Here is a 17,248-nt window from a genome sequence, read left to right as displayed (position 1 = left end):
CTCCACCCTCCCAGCTTCACTTGGACTTAAGTTTTGAGGGACATCTGGGAGCTGTCCCTTGAGGGGGGGGTACTGTCATGACTGTAGATTCTTGGTTGTTGTGTTGTGTCTGGTTTTGTCTTGTGGTTTCTTGTATTTGATTTCCGTGTCTATGTATCTTGTCTTGTGTCTTGTTTTTCCCATGCCCTCATGTGTCCTTTAAGTTCTCCTGTGTTTTTTCCTATGTTCCCTCTGGCTCCCTCTGTCTATTGCTTTGTTCCCTCCATGTTCTCATGTGCTCCTCCACTTCGTTATCTCACCTGTTGGTCCACCTCACCTGTTCCTCGTCTTGTCATCAGTGTCTGTGTATTTAGTCTCTGTGTTCCCCTCACTCCTTGTCTGGTCATTGTATGTACTCTGGATGTCTTCTGTTTGTTTCTTGTCAGCCCCTGTCTACGTCTATGCTCTCGTCCATGTTCTTCAAGTCCCGTTATGGTAGGTTTTGGTTTTGAGTTTTCCATGTTTGATTTGAACTTTGCCTTTTTCTTTGTACTTTGTCTTGCCTTTTAGTTGCTACTTTGCCTTGCTGTTTTTGGTTGCTACTTTGCCTCTTGCCCCTGTTTTGTCTGCCTCTGTTTTTTGTCTTCAGCTTTGAAATAAAGCTCGCTTTTTGTTTCCCCATATCCTTGCCTCTCGTGTAACTGCATTTGGGTCCACCTTCCCCTTTCCATAGTCTCCCCTTTAACCCCCCGCCTGACACAATGTTTACAACAGCAAAGTCGCAGTAAACTCAATATCTGGAAGAAGTTTAAGATTTGTGGAAAGATAAACAGCCGACACAGACAGCTGTCAGATTAGATTATTAACTCTCATTAACAAGCAGTTAGTTTAACAAGGACAAATGGACACTCTTCCGAAATATGACTCATATTTAAGCACATTGAATAAGTGAAAGGCGACTTGTTAGCCGCCACAAGGAAGTTATGTTAATGGATTTATAACTCACAAAGGTTCAAGTCGCTCCACTGTCACGTCTCATCTACGTGCGTGGTGGAGTTCTCGATGAGGCAGCAGCTTCTCTCTCTCTCTCTCTCTCTCTCTCTCTCTCTCTCTCTCTCTCTCTCTCTCTCTCTCTCTCTCTCTCTCTCTCTCTCTCTCTCTCTCTCTCTCTCTCTCTCTCTCTCTCTCTCTCTGTGTGTGTGTGTCTTCAAAATAAGAGCTTTACATTGCACCCCATTGGTGTTTAGAACTGGGTTCTTAGCGGGGGGCTTTTAATTTGAAAGTAGCGACCGTTCGTAGAGAGAGGGACAGAGCGGAGCCGCAGCGGACAGAGAAGCGACTTTAGGCTCAACACACTCACAACACCATATTACGAGGAAATACGTAGGTAGATAACAGTGGCGTTTTTATACCGCCGTTTTTTTTACATCCCTTTGCACAACAGGAATGTATGTATTAATTAAAAAACACACAAAAAGGGCACTTTATAATACGAGGCAAAAAGGGCAGGGGCTCAAGCACCCTTTGGGCCTTGTGTGTGCACGTGCCTGTTTACATTGTTGAGGCAACTTCTCACACGCAGTGATCTGTGCAGTTAGGTCTGGGCTGGTGTGGGCGGAGGGGGTGGGTGAGAGTTGTGACCAGAGTCATAGGGTTGTGTCTGTCTGAAGTGGGAGATTTGATGTGTCTATTTCTGTATAAAAAACTGTAATTTTTGCCGGAAAAAAAACATTAATTGAATTTCAATTTCGATTTCGGCTTCCCTCGATTTCGGCTTCCCTCGATCATGATAATCGTAATAAAACAATCATTCTGCCGCACACCGTGTCTTGTGTGGTAAATGCAGCGAACCCTTCCATCTTCACCTGTGCACTTCCATCTCGACTCCTGCCACCGCCACACAGTCCTCAATTAAGGGCACACTTTACAATGCCACCACATATCCACCCAGCTCCCACAGACATAAAGAAATAATGGATGCCGTCACATACATGATTGCAAAAGACATGTGCCCTCTCAACACCGTTAGCGACACAGGGTTCAATAAACTGATTAACACATTGGATAAGCGGTGTGTGTTACCATCACGTCACCATATCAGCAGAATTGAGCTGCCTGCCCTTTATGACGAACGTCGCGGAAAAGTTGCAAGAGAAGTGTCAACAGCATTATATTTTGCCATCACAAGGGACCTATGGTCGAGCTGCAAAGGGATAGTGTTTTTTTTTATTTTACATTTTATTTAGACATTCAGCCTGTATCAGCACTAACAGCCTAAGAGCTAAATAAAGTCAACATCTAATTCAACATGGTTGAAGGATATATACAGTAGGCAGATTCCTGTCAAATACATCTATCCACCTAGCTCTGTTAAAGCTGCAGTCTGGAGTTTTGAGAAAAAAGTGGACCAGAATATTTGAATGAGCACAGCTCCCAGGTCCCTCCTTCTTCCTCTCTGCTGCGCTGCAGCACGGCCTTTAAAGCCCCTCCCCACAGAGGAGCATGAGCAGGCTCGTAACTATAGTTACAGAGGAAGCCAGATAACCAAGATGGCACATTCAAAATAACAACAACAACATAATCCCGATTGTCCTATTTCACAATACAACTAAATTACAATGACGAGTGCCTCATGCCGAGTCACTGTAGATATCCCGAGTAACAAACAATATTCCTCACATTACGGTAGACAGAGTTACCAGCTAATCATTACCATGCTGCCTTTCTAAAGCATGAGTAACGTTATTTCTCTAAACCAATTCAACCACTTCAGAGCATCCTGAACACAAACTAACGTTATAACCAACAAGCTATGTTGCTCGACTGTAACATTGTAAGGCGATATGCGCTATAGCGAGTATTACTGTAACTGCCACTATCCTAGCCTGGTTTTAAAAAACAGAATTAAACAAATATCAAGCAGGGGTCCTTAATTGTCCAGCAGAAAAGCGGCCAACTCTGCATCACTCTTGAGTCCTTACAAACCCCTTAACTCCAAATAACACTTGTCAGTCTTCTTTTTGCTTCTCTTTGACATGAGCAAATTGTCTGCTCTGCTGCCTCTCTGCCATGGTTTACAGTTTGAGCTTGACCAGATGAGAGCAGGTGTCGTTTCTGGGCTCTCGTCTCCAAAGGTGTCGGCTATAGTATGTTGATAAAAGAATTCTGCTGAGGCAAGGCTGGGTGGAATGATAGAGCAATCTTTATTGAAACAGATCTCAAATGCCTGCATCCAAACAGAGTGCGGCTGCACGTCTGGCATTCTCAAATCTATGGCAAAGTAATGCCAAAGGCTTGGCCCTCTGCCCTATCAGAAAACCTTCGATCTTAGGAATTCTACCAAAAACCACCACCCTTTCTCTGGTGTGTGGGGCCTTTTTAGAGCCTATTGTCCATAACCGCCCACTTCTCCTAATTGGTCACTTTGATAGATTTAAGGTACATCTATCCAATGGGAAAGAAAAGAAGGATGGGTCTGCCTCAGCCTCACAACTCTATAAACTTAGATGAGAATGTATTGTTGAGTCAGCTCCAAACCTCTGGTGTGGGCTCCTTCCTGTAGCTTATCTCTGATGCCCACCTCAGGGCTGATCAGGCTCCTGGTCATGGGGACCCCTGCACTGTCACATTCCCATACTTGTCTACAGGGAAGCATCTGGTCCTGTCCCATCCTGTCTTCCCTCTATTCACTATTGTCTTAGAGCCCAGGATGTGTAAGAAGAACACAGACACTACACAGGTGCAGCGTCTGGCACTGCCCAGTTCGCACTGCACGAGTGAGGGGGGCAGGACACTCCCCTTGGCCCTGATTGGTTGTTTTGATTTGGTGGAGGATTCTTGCAAACCAAATGACAGCCACAGCTGGACCCACAGACAGTGGATTTTTTCACAGCTCACCTGTATCTTATTCTACTGTCAGATCATAATGACAATTTTAGCAAAAATAACAAAAAGGTCATAGACTAGTTACAGACTACAAATTTAATTTCAACAACTATTTTCATCGATCATACTATTCTAGTTTGAGAACATGTTACACAACTACAGACATGCTGTAAAATAGCCAAACATTGTAAAACAGACAACAGTGCCAGAGCAAAGGCATGAAAAATGCAGGAAGATGAAGCTGGAGAGACGGTGCCGTGTGATAGCAATGTGACCCACAACCAGTTCACCGTAATTTTATGCAGCACCGTGAGGATATAGGTGTTTCATAGAGGAGACAAGCATATGAACCAGATCTGTTTGTTTGTCTGTCTGTCTGTCTGTCACTGTTAACAGTGATTCGAATCTGCAGCATATTCATACACTTCACTGATAAACCTCAGTGTAGACTAGCAGTAGGCTTGATGATGATGAATTATCACTGTTTATCAGTTCTTATACCTTGTTTTAGGGAGCGAAAAATAAAATTTAATGCAAGAAATTAATTGCTTTATGGATTTTTAATCCAACTGCTGAATCTCTTCCATTGTTCATAAGATCTAATGACTTCAGCAAGGCCATTTCCGTCATACCCTGTGATGGTGAATGTCAAAAAGCTATCCATTTAAATGACTATTAGTGTTGGGAGTAACACACTACAAAGAAACGCGTTACTGTAATTCCAGTACTTTTAACGGTAACAAGCATGTGACAAAATATTTTTTAATCAAGTAGCGCTATTACAATTACTGAAATTTAAATGAGTTTGTTATTGCGTTTTGGGAAAAGTGAATGCTTGCAGACAAAGAAGACAGATAGGCCTACTTCTGCTGCTTCTGATCTAATGTCGCAGGACCATATGGTGGCGCAATGATACACCAATCGAATCAATCAATCAGCATTAAACCACAGCATGGCCAACAGTGTGGATAGAATTAGCTTTCTCTCCTGGAAGTATGGACATTACTTCTCACTTGTCAAAATCAAAGACAAAAATGTAGTAATTATAATAATGATAACTTTATTTATATAGCACCTTTGAAAAGCATGTTATAAGGTGCTGTACAACAGAAATAAAAACAGAAATGAAAACATACCAAATACAGTTGCCAACAAAAAACATAATAAAACCGCCAAGAAATACAATTGGAATTAGAAATTTAAAATCACACATCCTAAACAAGGTAATCATGCAACGATAATAAAACAACATTAAAAGAAGGCCAATCGATAAAAGTGAGTCTTTAGAAGAGATTTAAAAGAAGTCACTGAGGTAGCCTGCCTGAGATCGCCGGGCAGGGAGTTCCAAAGCTGTGGAGCACGGACAACGAAGGCCCGGTCACCTTTTGTAATGAGACAGGACCTCAGGACCATAGGTAAAGCTGTGCCGGCGGATCTCAGGCATTGAGGCTCGTAGGGTAAAAGCAGGTCACGGATATAGGCAGGAGCCTGACCATTCAGGGCTTTAAAAACAAGTAGTAAAATCTTAAAATCAATTCTTAAACTCACAGGTAGTGGTGAGTTGTCAATTATGTGCAGGTGTAAAGAACCTATCCACGACAAAGCTAGTAGCGAAAGACCCCAGCCCTACGGATGCTGAAGGCACCACTCCATGCAAACAACCAAAGCTAAATTAAATTATTTACACGGACTGCAGTGCAGCCGATAAGCCAGGCAGAGCTGAATAAATTGATTGCTAGGTATGTTGTCGATGACATGCATGCATCCTCTGTCAACTCTTGAGTCAGTTGCCTTCAGGCAACTAATAAGCAAAATACCAGTGACAAATGGAGGCTCGGGGCAAATGTGCAGGAAGACGTTTTTCAGATATTTAGACAGAGAATCTGCTAAAATGCTAAAATGCAGGTCAAGCTAAAAAAAAAACATTTGAGGGTTTACAACATGTCTCTATCACAGCAGACATCTGGACTGATTACCATGAAAGCTTTCTAGGTTTAACTGCACATTGGATTAATCTGAACAACATGCTACGTGGGAAATCAGCCCTGGTATGCCAGAGATTCAAGGGCCAACATACGTATGACAATACCAGAAATGAAATCTATCTACAGAAATGCTTCCACAAAACGCGCAGGGCTGTGGAACAAGGCAAGTCGGTCAACGGTGGCTTTGAGGATTGTCAACGACATTATTGCTAAGAAGCTGTTTGTACCTTGCACGACCAGATGGAATTTGTTTTACGATGCGGTAGCTCGAATTTCTGAAATACCTGTGGCCGAATTGAATACAATCTCCTCCTAACTTCATTTGAAATGCATCAGTGAAAGGGAACATCAGGTCCTTAAAGAGTATTGTGTTGTGATGAAGCCACTTACTGTGGCTCTTGACACTCTGCAAGGAGAGGACAATTGTTTTTACGGAACACTCTTGCCCACTCTGGAGACGTTGATGTCCAAGACTCTGGAATTAAAAAAAACCCTTGCAATCCTTGATGGCCTACCAAAGGCAGTCGTTCAGGTAAGAGCTGCTCTTTTATTTTGCATTTATATTTATCCAATCAATAGCTCAGTCTGTTTTTGAGTATAAAGATGCTCTACTGGCCGCTGCGACCCTACCCGAGTTGTGGCTACTGGTCAGAGATGACAGATGAGAATTGCTAGCCCATTTCAACGTTTGTTGAGAATCTCATCTCTTATCTCTATTTAGCTTTGCCTTATGAGGCACGTTTGTTGAACCATTTTGTTAAGCTTTTGTTAAATCGCATATTCAATTATATGCCGCACCTCAAGGCACCTGTGTTTTCCCTTTTAATTAGTGTTAATACTGTAAGCCAATCACTTTTATTTCTTTCGGCCTAATGAAAAAAAAAACACTTTTAAATGGCTGAGACAGTTGTTATTTCGTTTCAAGTATTAAAAGGGACTTTTGTACTACTGCTTGATTTGAAGGTCTAAAAATATGTTTATTGTGTTTGACTGTTCAGTACTGTTCATATTTACATTTTAAAAAGCAGACATAAAAGTAACTTAAAAGTTACTTTCCCTGGTAACTAATTGCTTTTGATAAACAGTAATTGGCAAAGTTACTAAGTTTTTCAGTTACTTTCAAAATTAGTAACTAGTAACTGTAACAAATAATTAATTTTCAGTAACTTGCCCAACACTGATGACTATGAACATTATTTATATAACCATGACAAAAATATTCTAAAAATGTAGTAAATAATTCATAGATGTGTAGAGAAAACAACAAATTGAGTGGCATTAGCATTTTGGCTTCCGGGTCGCAATGAAGATGGCAGCTTGATTTCTGTGCCCGACAGTTTCACAAATTAACCCTGATAACCCCTGAGATAACTCAAACGTGAGTGTTTTATAAACGTGATGATGAACAGGGTTAGCACAAGAAGTGGGAAAAATATGACCACGACAGGAAATATTGGTGAATGTATGCCACAAAATGTTGATAGCCGAAGTAGCTCCCCGACATGCGGGATGAGCGAGGACGGGGAAGACAACGCTAGCCTACGTGGCATACTGAACGAACTACGAGACTTCAGGCGAGATAATAAACACCAACTCACAGAGATTAAACCAGAACTACACAAGACGAACGACAGACTGGTGGAAGCTGAGACACACATCGACGAAGCAGAAACAGCATTACAAGCGATGTCAACACTTGTGAAACAGCTCTCACAGCACCAGGCTAACATGGAGGCTAAACTGATAGACCAAGAAGGATGGGCTCGCAGAGACAATATCCGAATATACGGCATTCCCGATGACGCAGAGGGGGACAACATCTCTTTTTTCCTGGAAAACTTATTGAAAGAGTCGCTGGGTTTTCCACCAGACACAGAGCTTAAAATTGAGAGAGCACACAGGGCTCCGGTTCCTAAACCCACCGACCCCCAAATAAAGCCTCGGCCTATCATTGCCAAGTTTGCGAGATACAGAGTAAAAGAAGACGTGATCCGGAAAGCCTAGCAAAAAATAGAGGTTTTCTACAACAACACCCGCTTCTATGTAGACCACGACTACCCACCAGCGATCCTTAAGAGACGTGTGGAATACGCGGAAGCAAAGAAAATACTAAAAGAAAGGAAAATTAATTTCCAGACCCCCTACCCAGCGAGACTGCAGGTCTTTTACACTGACGGCAACTGCCTGTATCAGAGCGCAACTGAGGCGACAGAGGACATGTCTTAGCGTGGATTTCCCTTTACCATCATACCTGCTCCAGACAGCCCGGATCAACGAGAGACTAAACTCTTATCTGCATGGCAAGTGGCAGGGCGCCGTCGGGCTGGAACCATGAACACCACTTTCAGACGGAATCCTCCTCCAGAATGAGGGACAAACAATCACCTGATCGAGTAAAGGATGCAGATAAGTCTGTCCCGGTTTACACTTTATTTTATTATGTTTATGGACCGGCTGGTCTAATTTCATTCCATTTGAGATCTAAAGACTCTAAGGGTTAGGCTGATTTTAATTGCCTTGATGTCTGAAGCCTTATATGGTTCTCTCTTATTTAATTTGAAGTTTGAACACTACATGACTGTAAGAGTTATGCAGTCATCTCAAAGGGCCCTACTCTTTACAAAGAGCTGGATATCTCTTTATGGGCGCTCTGACATCTCGAGCCCCTCAGAGGCTCATGCAGAAAGAGCCTCAACATTGGAAGCAAAAAACTCTTGGTTAAGTTTTGTGTTATTGTTCTCATTGTGCTATGTTCATCTCTCGTAGTTTACGAGAGTTTTTGGGATGTATGATGTTCTAAAAGCTATGGTGTGGGGAGAATTCAGCCATATGCCACACAAGTAGACGACTATGGCTAATCATAATATTAAAATTGTTACATTTAATATAAATGGAGTCTTGAACCCAATTAAGAGAAGCAAGATATTGAGTAAAATTAAAAAGGAGAATGCACATGTTGTGTTCTTACAGGAAACACACCTTAATTCTGTAGGACAGGAAAAGCTGAAAAGAATGGGTTTTTCTCAGGTGTATTATTCATCTTGCAAATTAGGCCAGAAGAGAGGTGTAGCTATTCTACTATCTCATAGAGTTAAATTTGAAAAAAATTCAGAGATAAGGGACAAAGAGGGAAGATATTCATTTGTCTCAAGCAAGATAGAAGGGGTCCAAATAACGATAGCGATTTTCATTTTTATAGAAAAATCTTTGACTTACTGATGGAGGCAACAGCTATACTTATATGTGGAGGAGACTGGAACATATGCCTCAACCCCAGACTAGATGGCTCCAAAGATTCTACCCAAACACCCATACACAAGAAACTTAAGATCCTTATGTCAGAGTTGGGAGTGTTAGATCTTTGGAGAGACTTCCATCCAACAGGCCGAGATTACACACATTACTCTCATCCACATGCTGTCTACTCCAGAATCGATTATTTCTTTATCTTCAAAAGAGATCGCCAGAATACATCACTGTGAGATTGGTAATATTGACTTGTCGGGTCACGCACCTCTCTCATTGATGCTGCAAATAAATAATAATCCTGGAAATACACTATGGAGGTTGAATTCAAGTGTTCTTAATAATGAACAATTCAAAACAAAAATCAAAGAGGAAATCAAACATTACATGGAAGAAAACAATAATGGGGAAGTTGGCCCAGAAATTGTATGCGATGCACTAAAAGCCGTTATCAGAGGGAAAATGATATCCTTTTGTGCTTACCAAAAGAAAATTAAGATTATCAGAACTAAATAAAGAATTAAAAGAACTCGAGACAAAACACAAGAAGGGATCAAACCCAAACCTCACCTCAAAATTAAAAGAAATTAGGAATGAAATTAATGTTCTATACTCACAAGAAATACGAAAAAAAGATGATTTATACAAAACAAAAGTATTATGAATCTGGTTCAAAATTTGCTAAGCAACTGGCAAGGAAATTGCAAAAACAACAATCAGATAATACAATCTACAAAATTAGGGACCCACACTCCAAAGCTTTGCTACATAAACAATATGAAATACAAATGGCGTTTCAAAATTACTATAAACAACTATACTCCCAACCACAATTATTAGATGAACAACGGATTGAGCAGTTCTTAACATCCCTTAATCTACCCACCCTATCAGAAGATAAAAACAGAAAATTAACAGCTGAAATAACAAAGGAGGAGCTGAACAGTGCAATTTCAAGGTTAAAACAAATACATCGCTAGGGCCTTTAGGACCGAGTTAATACCAAATCTTCACATATTTAATACAGCTTTAAAAGAAGGAAAAACCCCGCCAACTTGGAGAGAAGCTACAATATCGTCATCAATTCTTGCCAAGAGAGTTGAGGAGGTTCTTCCCCACCTTATACACACAGACCAAACAGGCTTCATTTCCCAGAGACAAACTCATGATAATATTAGACGCTCATTACATATCTTGAGCCATATACAAAAACATAAGTTACAGGCCTTATTGGTGAGCTTGGATGCAGAGAAGGCCTTTGATTCGGTGAGTTGGAAGTTCTTATATAAGACTCTTGAGAGATTTGGGTTTCATAAAGAATTTATTAAGGGAATTAGTACTCTATACAATAATCCAACTGCCCGCATTAAAATAAAAGGGTACCTCTCAGACACTATAGAACGGGGCACTAGACAAGGTTGCGGATTATCACCACTCAAGAAAACCATCACACGACACTGGCTGCATCCTGACTCCCCCACAATAGAGGAATGGACTGATATTGTTAATGAAATATATATAATGGAAAAGATTACTTTCTCACTTAGCCTACAAATGGATAAATTCACAAAGTCATGGTCAAAATGGGTCTCCTATGTACGAATGTCACAGTCACATCCTAGAAACTAAATCACTTGTCTCTGCCCACTTACTTTCTTTGTCCATCTCTCTGTTGGTTTGAAGGATTGCCTGGTCTTATACGTCTTATACACACATATCAAAACTCAGACAATGTAGTTGTTTGGTCTCCCTACAAGTGAATGCAGCCGTTGTAACAAGCCCATACATCCCGTTTTGATTCATCATTGTTTTTTTTGTTATCCCACCTTCAGTCTGTCTTTAGTTAGTTTTGTTTTTTTCTTATAAATATACAAATATATGTAGGTTTTGTTCTCAGCAATTTCTTTTAACATTACACAATTATAATACTGTAACAGCTATGTCTTAATATGCTGATATTTTCCTGTTTTCTTTCTTGACAATAACTGTGAAGCAAGAAATCAATACCAGCTGTGTAATGTATTATGTGAGGATAACAATAATAAATAAAAAAATTGCATGCATTAAAGCAGTTGAATGTGCAGCGCACACATCACATTTAAGAAACTCCGTATATGATTCATCATAAATAAAAGATGACATAGTGAGAGAGTATACTCAGAGACTATCTGCCTGTTGCAGGCTGGAAATATGAAGGCATCTTTATCAGTCAAGTAACTTACTGCCATTAACTAGCTGCTAACAAAACAGAGGAGCTGTTTAGAAGAAATGTCTTAAGTAAATGTTCAGTGCAATAAAACACATACACACTAAAGTAATTTAAAATGAGGAACCCTTTGTAATGGTTCACAAATGATTCACTTTAAAGCAATCAGTTATTATCCTTAAATATTAATATAAATTACTTTGGCTGGAAAGTGTTCGAACCAAAATCAATTTATCATGATTCTATTAAACATTTATTTATAGATTTCTCACTTCTGAGACCATATTATTACAGAGTAGCAAAGATAGACACACATCAAACCCTTTTGAACCGCCTGACAAGATGTGTTCTCATCAATGGTTTATAACTGAGTAAATACATAAGCTGGTAACAATGCTGTTAAATGTTTTTAACCTACCAATGATGATAATAATAATAATAATAATAATAATAATAATAATAATAATAATAATAATAATAATAATTATAATAAAAATAATAAAAATAATAATAATAATAAACAATAACAATAATAACAATTGTTTACCAGCCCAATCACTAGGATAAAATGTCAACATTTATTCTGGTGACTGGGTTGTCTTTTTCAGAGGGTAATCGGTTGTCAATGGACTCTTTCACCATCTGGCACCTCCGAAATTGTTCTTTATAATCAACAGATCTATAAAGCATTTTTAAATTAACTTATTATAATCCCAGTTCCACAGAAACTGATAAGATGACAAACTTTCAACTTTTCATACAGCAACTTTAATAGATAAACTTAGGTCAGGCTTTAAGCTAAAATTCCGAAAGAAGGCTATATTTGTTGTGTGCTCACTGACCCAAAGGACATCAGAAGAATGCCTTGTGCGAACAGACCTTTTTTTTTTTTTTCTCACAAAATGCAATACAGCAATATCAAGTAGGTTAACATTGTGAACCGTGCAATGTTTAAAGTTGCAAAGGTGGGCAACGACACAGGGAACAAATCTATGCCACTGAATGACAAGCGGGAGCAGCAGGTCCTTACATTGTAAAAGCTGGAACCAGCAAATTACATCTTTGCTTGAAAATGAAAAGAAAAGACGATGCAAAAATCAAATTAAATGATCAATTCATATTTGTACAATTAGTTTAATCAGCTAATTGTTGCAGCTCAAGTTCATTCATGTCACCCAGTGTTCAGTTCTGTTGGCCTACTAAATTGAACACAAGAATAAATTGTTCAATAAAAGTCTTGCTAAAAATACTGATCAGCTCAGGCTCGGGTCTCCTTTTAAAGGAAAAAGAGGTTTTGCCTTAAAATAAATCAAAAAAAAAAACAACAACTTGTGTTTACAAATTGATTTTAAGTCAACATGTCACCAACTATTTCTTAAAAGTCAAGACTTTCTTGAGGGGGACAAAGGAACCAGGTCTCATACATGGTCTTAAAAAAGTTGTAAAAAATAAAATTGTGTTGCCTGATATTGACCTATCCTGTCTTGAAAACTTAATTTAGTTGTTATACAGTTGTTGAAAAAAGATTTTTTTTTTTAAATTAAGTTTAATTTTCAATAGTGACGACTAACAAATGGCACCTTTCAGCGGGATGAGTCTGTATAAACAAGAAACCCCAAACAGGTCTTTGACTGAAGGGGAGTGTGAGACAGGGCAGGGTTACCTGTCTGAACTGCTCCTCATAGGTCCACTCGTGGTGCTGGTGGGACTGATGATGCGCCGATGGAGACTCTGTGCGGCGGGCCGCTCCGAAGGCCCCTGGTACTCTGGCCATGTGATGCATCGGGGCGCTGTGCGAAGGCAGGCAGGCTCCCTGGAGCGATGACTGTCGCTGCTGGCTGTGGATCGAGCCAACATCTTCTTCTCCATTCTCTTGTTCATTTATGACCTCATGTTCATTTATGTCATCTTCCTCCTCACCCAGCTCCTTAGAGTCGCCGCCCGGTCTAGAGTCGCCGTCACCGTCGGCTCTAAGTACCTCCATGTGTGGAAGCGACAAGTTGGCAACTTCGTCGTTCAGGGCACCTCGCATCGCCGCCTGGTAGTGGCGGAAAGCCAAAGCTTGCTGGTGTATATGGGACTCAACCATGGAGCGGAGGTCTTTCTGTGTCTCCGCCTGCCTCACTTTCTCCTCCAAAGCCAGACGCGCTGCCTGCTGCCGCTGCAGGTTCTCCATGACCACCTCCAGCTTCATGCCGCCGCTGCCGGGCGCGTGTGACTGAGTGATGGGGAACGCGTTGAGGGAGGAGGCTTGGAGCGGAAGGCTCCTGGTGGATGAGCCTTGCTGCGAGAGGACGAGAGACGACCGCTTTATGATTATCACCCAGAATAAAACACATCGATCATTAGATTCATCTCTCTCACACACACACATACACATACACACTGAGGCATTCTGGTCTCGGACTTTCAAGTGAATATAAAGAAGACAACGTGTTAAATAATTCTCATTACCATCGCAGCGAACCTAAAAACATAACTGCATTTACATTAAAACGCTGTTCAACTATCCAACCAGGGTACTTTGTACGCACACAAACACACACACACACACACAAACAAACACGTACACACGCGCGCGCGTAAAGAAAAAAATGTCCTTAATCAGTAAAGCCTTACCAAACACTTACCAAAGAAGACTTTGACGCGATGCTTCTGTTATCAACCATGCTTCTCTCCGTGGGCTGCGACCAAATATATGGAATACTCTGACCGGGATCTGACTTTTCTGTTCCTGACAGCTCCGCATTCAACATCCACACATGCAGGTCTTGATAGTTGGCTCAATATTTGAAGCGTAGGCTACTTGTGCTCACGGGGAGTGGTGGCAACTGTAGTGAAGATGACCCCGTGAGGCAGAGATCAGCTGTTCCACCTGCACACAACACGTCAATATTGAGACAGGCGACAGGGCAGCAGTGACTGAACGCTGGGGTAGTGAACGACTGCCTGCTTATAGGCTGGACTGACTTAATCAACTTTCTGATGTGTTTCCTGGTTAATGTCGTTGTGTTTTTGGAATTTGCCATCGAGTTTTCTGCCTTACTGCTGTGATTTGCACCCGTCGGTGACCGTACAAAACAAAGCTTTTTTTTAATTTAAGATATAGGATTGATAACTGTAGCTGATTTTGCTGTGGTTTGCTTACCACTCTATGTGCGAATTGAGTTATGTGTAGCATATTTTCTTAATTTGTAAAATAAATGTGATTCATTTCATTTTATTTGTTTTACAATAGAGTGATGTTGATTGCAATCTGTGATGTGTGTTCAGTGAAAATATTAATTTATCGAAACTGACTTTCCAATGTATGACTGAACATGCTTCCTATAAATCAAGGTACTTGATGCAAAAATCCAATTTGCATTCAATATTGGGCAGTTCTGCTCATTGATTTGCAAAGTTGACCACAAACACCTAATAATTCCAGAGATACGTCATGTAGGGGTGATACCTTTGTATAAAACAGCATGGAATATTTGCATTTGCATTTTTGTATATTTTAACCATAATGGTATCAAAAGCTAAGCAGTTGCTATGTTCACTTCACAAAATGCTGTTTTAAGTGAAGAACTATTACACCATTTGTCTGTATCAGTGTGAGAACATAATTTGTCAACCCTGCAATTAGCCACCATTTACCACAGGTTTGTGACTTGCAAAAGACACATTTCAGCCACTTGAGTAACTACTACAAATGTATGACTACTACTATCATGTATAATTGTCCATTTACTGGGTTTACCTACATATTTGTCAGCTATGCTTTTAGTTACAATACATTTCAGTTCAGTTTCAGTCATCTTTCAGTCTCAGAAAAATGTTGTAGTTTCCCTCTTCTCATTGAAAGGAAATTAGAGGGGACTTGATTTGGAAGGCTATTATTATTATATGTACACTCTTTGGTCTTTTCACATATATACATATACAGTACCTTCTGTATTCTTATGGCTATTTCTTTGGATATCATCATAAATGTTGACGGGAATGTGCATAATTATGTCCAAATCCTTTGTATTTGTATGCTTTTGGTTTACTGTATATTGATTATAGGATTCCTGGGTTACAGGGGGGTGGGGTTCGGAGGGGTGGGTAGAACTGGTAGTTTACTAATTAGTGTGAATGCTAAAGGCATCACCGCATACAGCAATGTCACCTGTTACTCAACATATAAATATTTTCAACTATCAACTATCAAAATGTTCAGCTTTTTAACTTTTCAACTTTTTCAGAAATTCAGCTTTTTCCCCAAAAAATTTAACATTGAAGCAAATGGGAAAATCTTCCAATCCTCTGCAAAACTCATCACCTTTCAACCTCTTCTTGTCCCTCATTCTTCGAGCTAGAGACACCATTCTAACTTTAAATGAGTCAGCAGGTCTTGACCTATTGGCGATGTATTCAGTTTTTAAAAATCTTGTACGGATTCTGAAAAAAATCACAGTTTTAGTTTAACAGATTTTTCGCCCATCTTCTGAGTTTATAATGGGCAGGGACGTGCACATGATTATAGAGGGGCAGGGGCTCGAAGTCAGAAAAGGGCAGTATGTGTGCGTGCATAGATTAACTTAAAATTAGTAAACAAAGTACTTATAGAAAGCTAACTACTTAGCTGTGTATCCTGTGTAGCTGTGAGTGATATGCAACTGCCATTTCTTTTGTGTCAACAAATTATTGTCAACATGAGTTTATTCACATCATCATAATACTGAGGTTTGGAAGACATGCAATTCAGCTGCAATTCTTAAAAAGCAATCAAACACTGGTTTATTATTTGGCTATTTATTGGAGGGCAAGTGCAAACTAGAAATACAGGCTACACATCTAAAAATGTGACAAAACCAAGAAATGACTACTGTGACTGTTAGTAGGAACAACAATGTTTACAACAGCAAAGTCGCAGTAAACTCAATAGGGGTGTTCCAACAGGGGTACCTCACGATTCGATTCGATTTTGATTATGGGAGCTTTGATTCTTCGATTATAACGATTGTTGATTCGATTCGATTATTGGTGCCACGATTCTTCAATTATTGTGATTTTTAATGCTTTTTTCCATACAAGATTGATTTTGTCTTCATCTGTGGCTACATTTGTAAATAAATAGCCTATCAATTAACACAGTTCCTCTAAAACTACACTAATTAAGTAAATAACAAGGTTTTTTTGAACATTTGACTTGTATTTTTCAAAGACACAAAATACCTTCTTTTATGACTTTGTAAACATTTGCACTTTGACCCACTTAACTTTGACCAGAGAAAGCTCCACTTGCACGAGAGCCCCCTCTATTGGCGGAAAACACTGAAAACAGCAAATCATGTAGGTCTTTTCAGTCGTCTTGTTTGCTCTCTCATTAAATCCGAAGTGCTTCCACACGGTTGCAGTGAACCCCGGTGGCGAGAGAATCGGCCGCTCTTTGGGGGCTGCTAAAGCTGTTGCCATTTTGCAAAGAAACTAACGTTACTGCTCCGTTTGCTGTGGTCCCACTCACTAAACAGTCCGGGCGGCGCGTGCGCTAAGGTTCAGGTTACGTGTTTTTTGTTCCGGTCTTGCGGCAAAGCATCAACGTTAATTAATCGATGCCAAATCGTCACGTGACGCATCGCGATGCATCGCCACATCGATGAATTGCACCCACCTCTAAAACTCAGTATCTGGAAGAAGTTTAAGATTTGTGGCAAGATAAACAGCCGACACAGACAGCTGTCAGATTAGATTATTAACTCTCATTAACAAGCAGTTAGTTTAACAAGGACAAATGGACACTCTTCTGAAATATGACTCATATTTAAGCACGTTGAATAAGTGAAAGGTGACTTGTTAGCCGCCACAAGGAAGTTATGTTAATGGATTTATAACTCACAAAGGTTCACTGTTCACTGTCACGTCTCATCTACGTGTGTGGTGGAGTTCTCGATGAGGCAGCAGCTTCTCTCTCTCTCCT

General features: G+C 40.2%; 1 protein-coding gene across 1 annotated transcript in view; it reads right to left on the bottom strand.

Annotated features, from left to right (window-relative positions):
* arid3c (AT rich interactive domain 3C (BRIGHT-like)) overlaps positions 1-14,090 on the bottom strand; it is a 202,034-nt gene extending 187,944 nt beyond the window's left edge. Inside the window, exons 1-2 of the mRNA XM_030415818.1 lie at positions 13,932-14,090; positions 12,965-13,585 (exon numbers count right to left, since the gene is read on the bottom strand). Coding sequence (XP_030271678.1) covers positions 12,965-13,585; positions 13,932-14,057 — 747 coding nt within the window. The 5' untranslated portion in view covers positions 14,058-14,090. The remainder of the gene's footprint in view (positions 1-12,964; positions 13,586-13,931) is intronic.
* Positions 14,091-17,248: the final 3,158 nt, after the last annotated feature.

This window comes from Sparus aurata, chromosome 5, assembly GCF_900880675.1.
Source record: "Sparus aurata chromosome 5, fSpaAur1.1, whole genome shotgun sequence".
NCBI classification, from domain to species: domain Eukaryota; kingdom Metazoa; phylum Chordata; class Actinopteri; order Spariformes; family Sparidae; genus Sparus; species Sparus aurata.
This window is presented reverse-complemented; position numbering and strand designations above follow the sequence as displayed.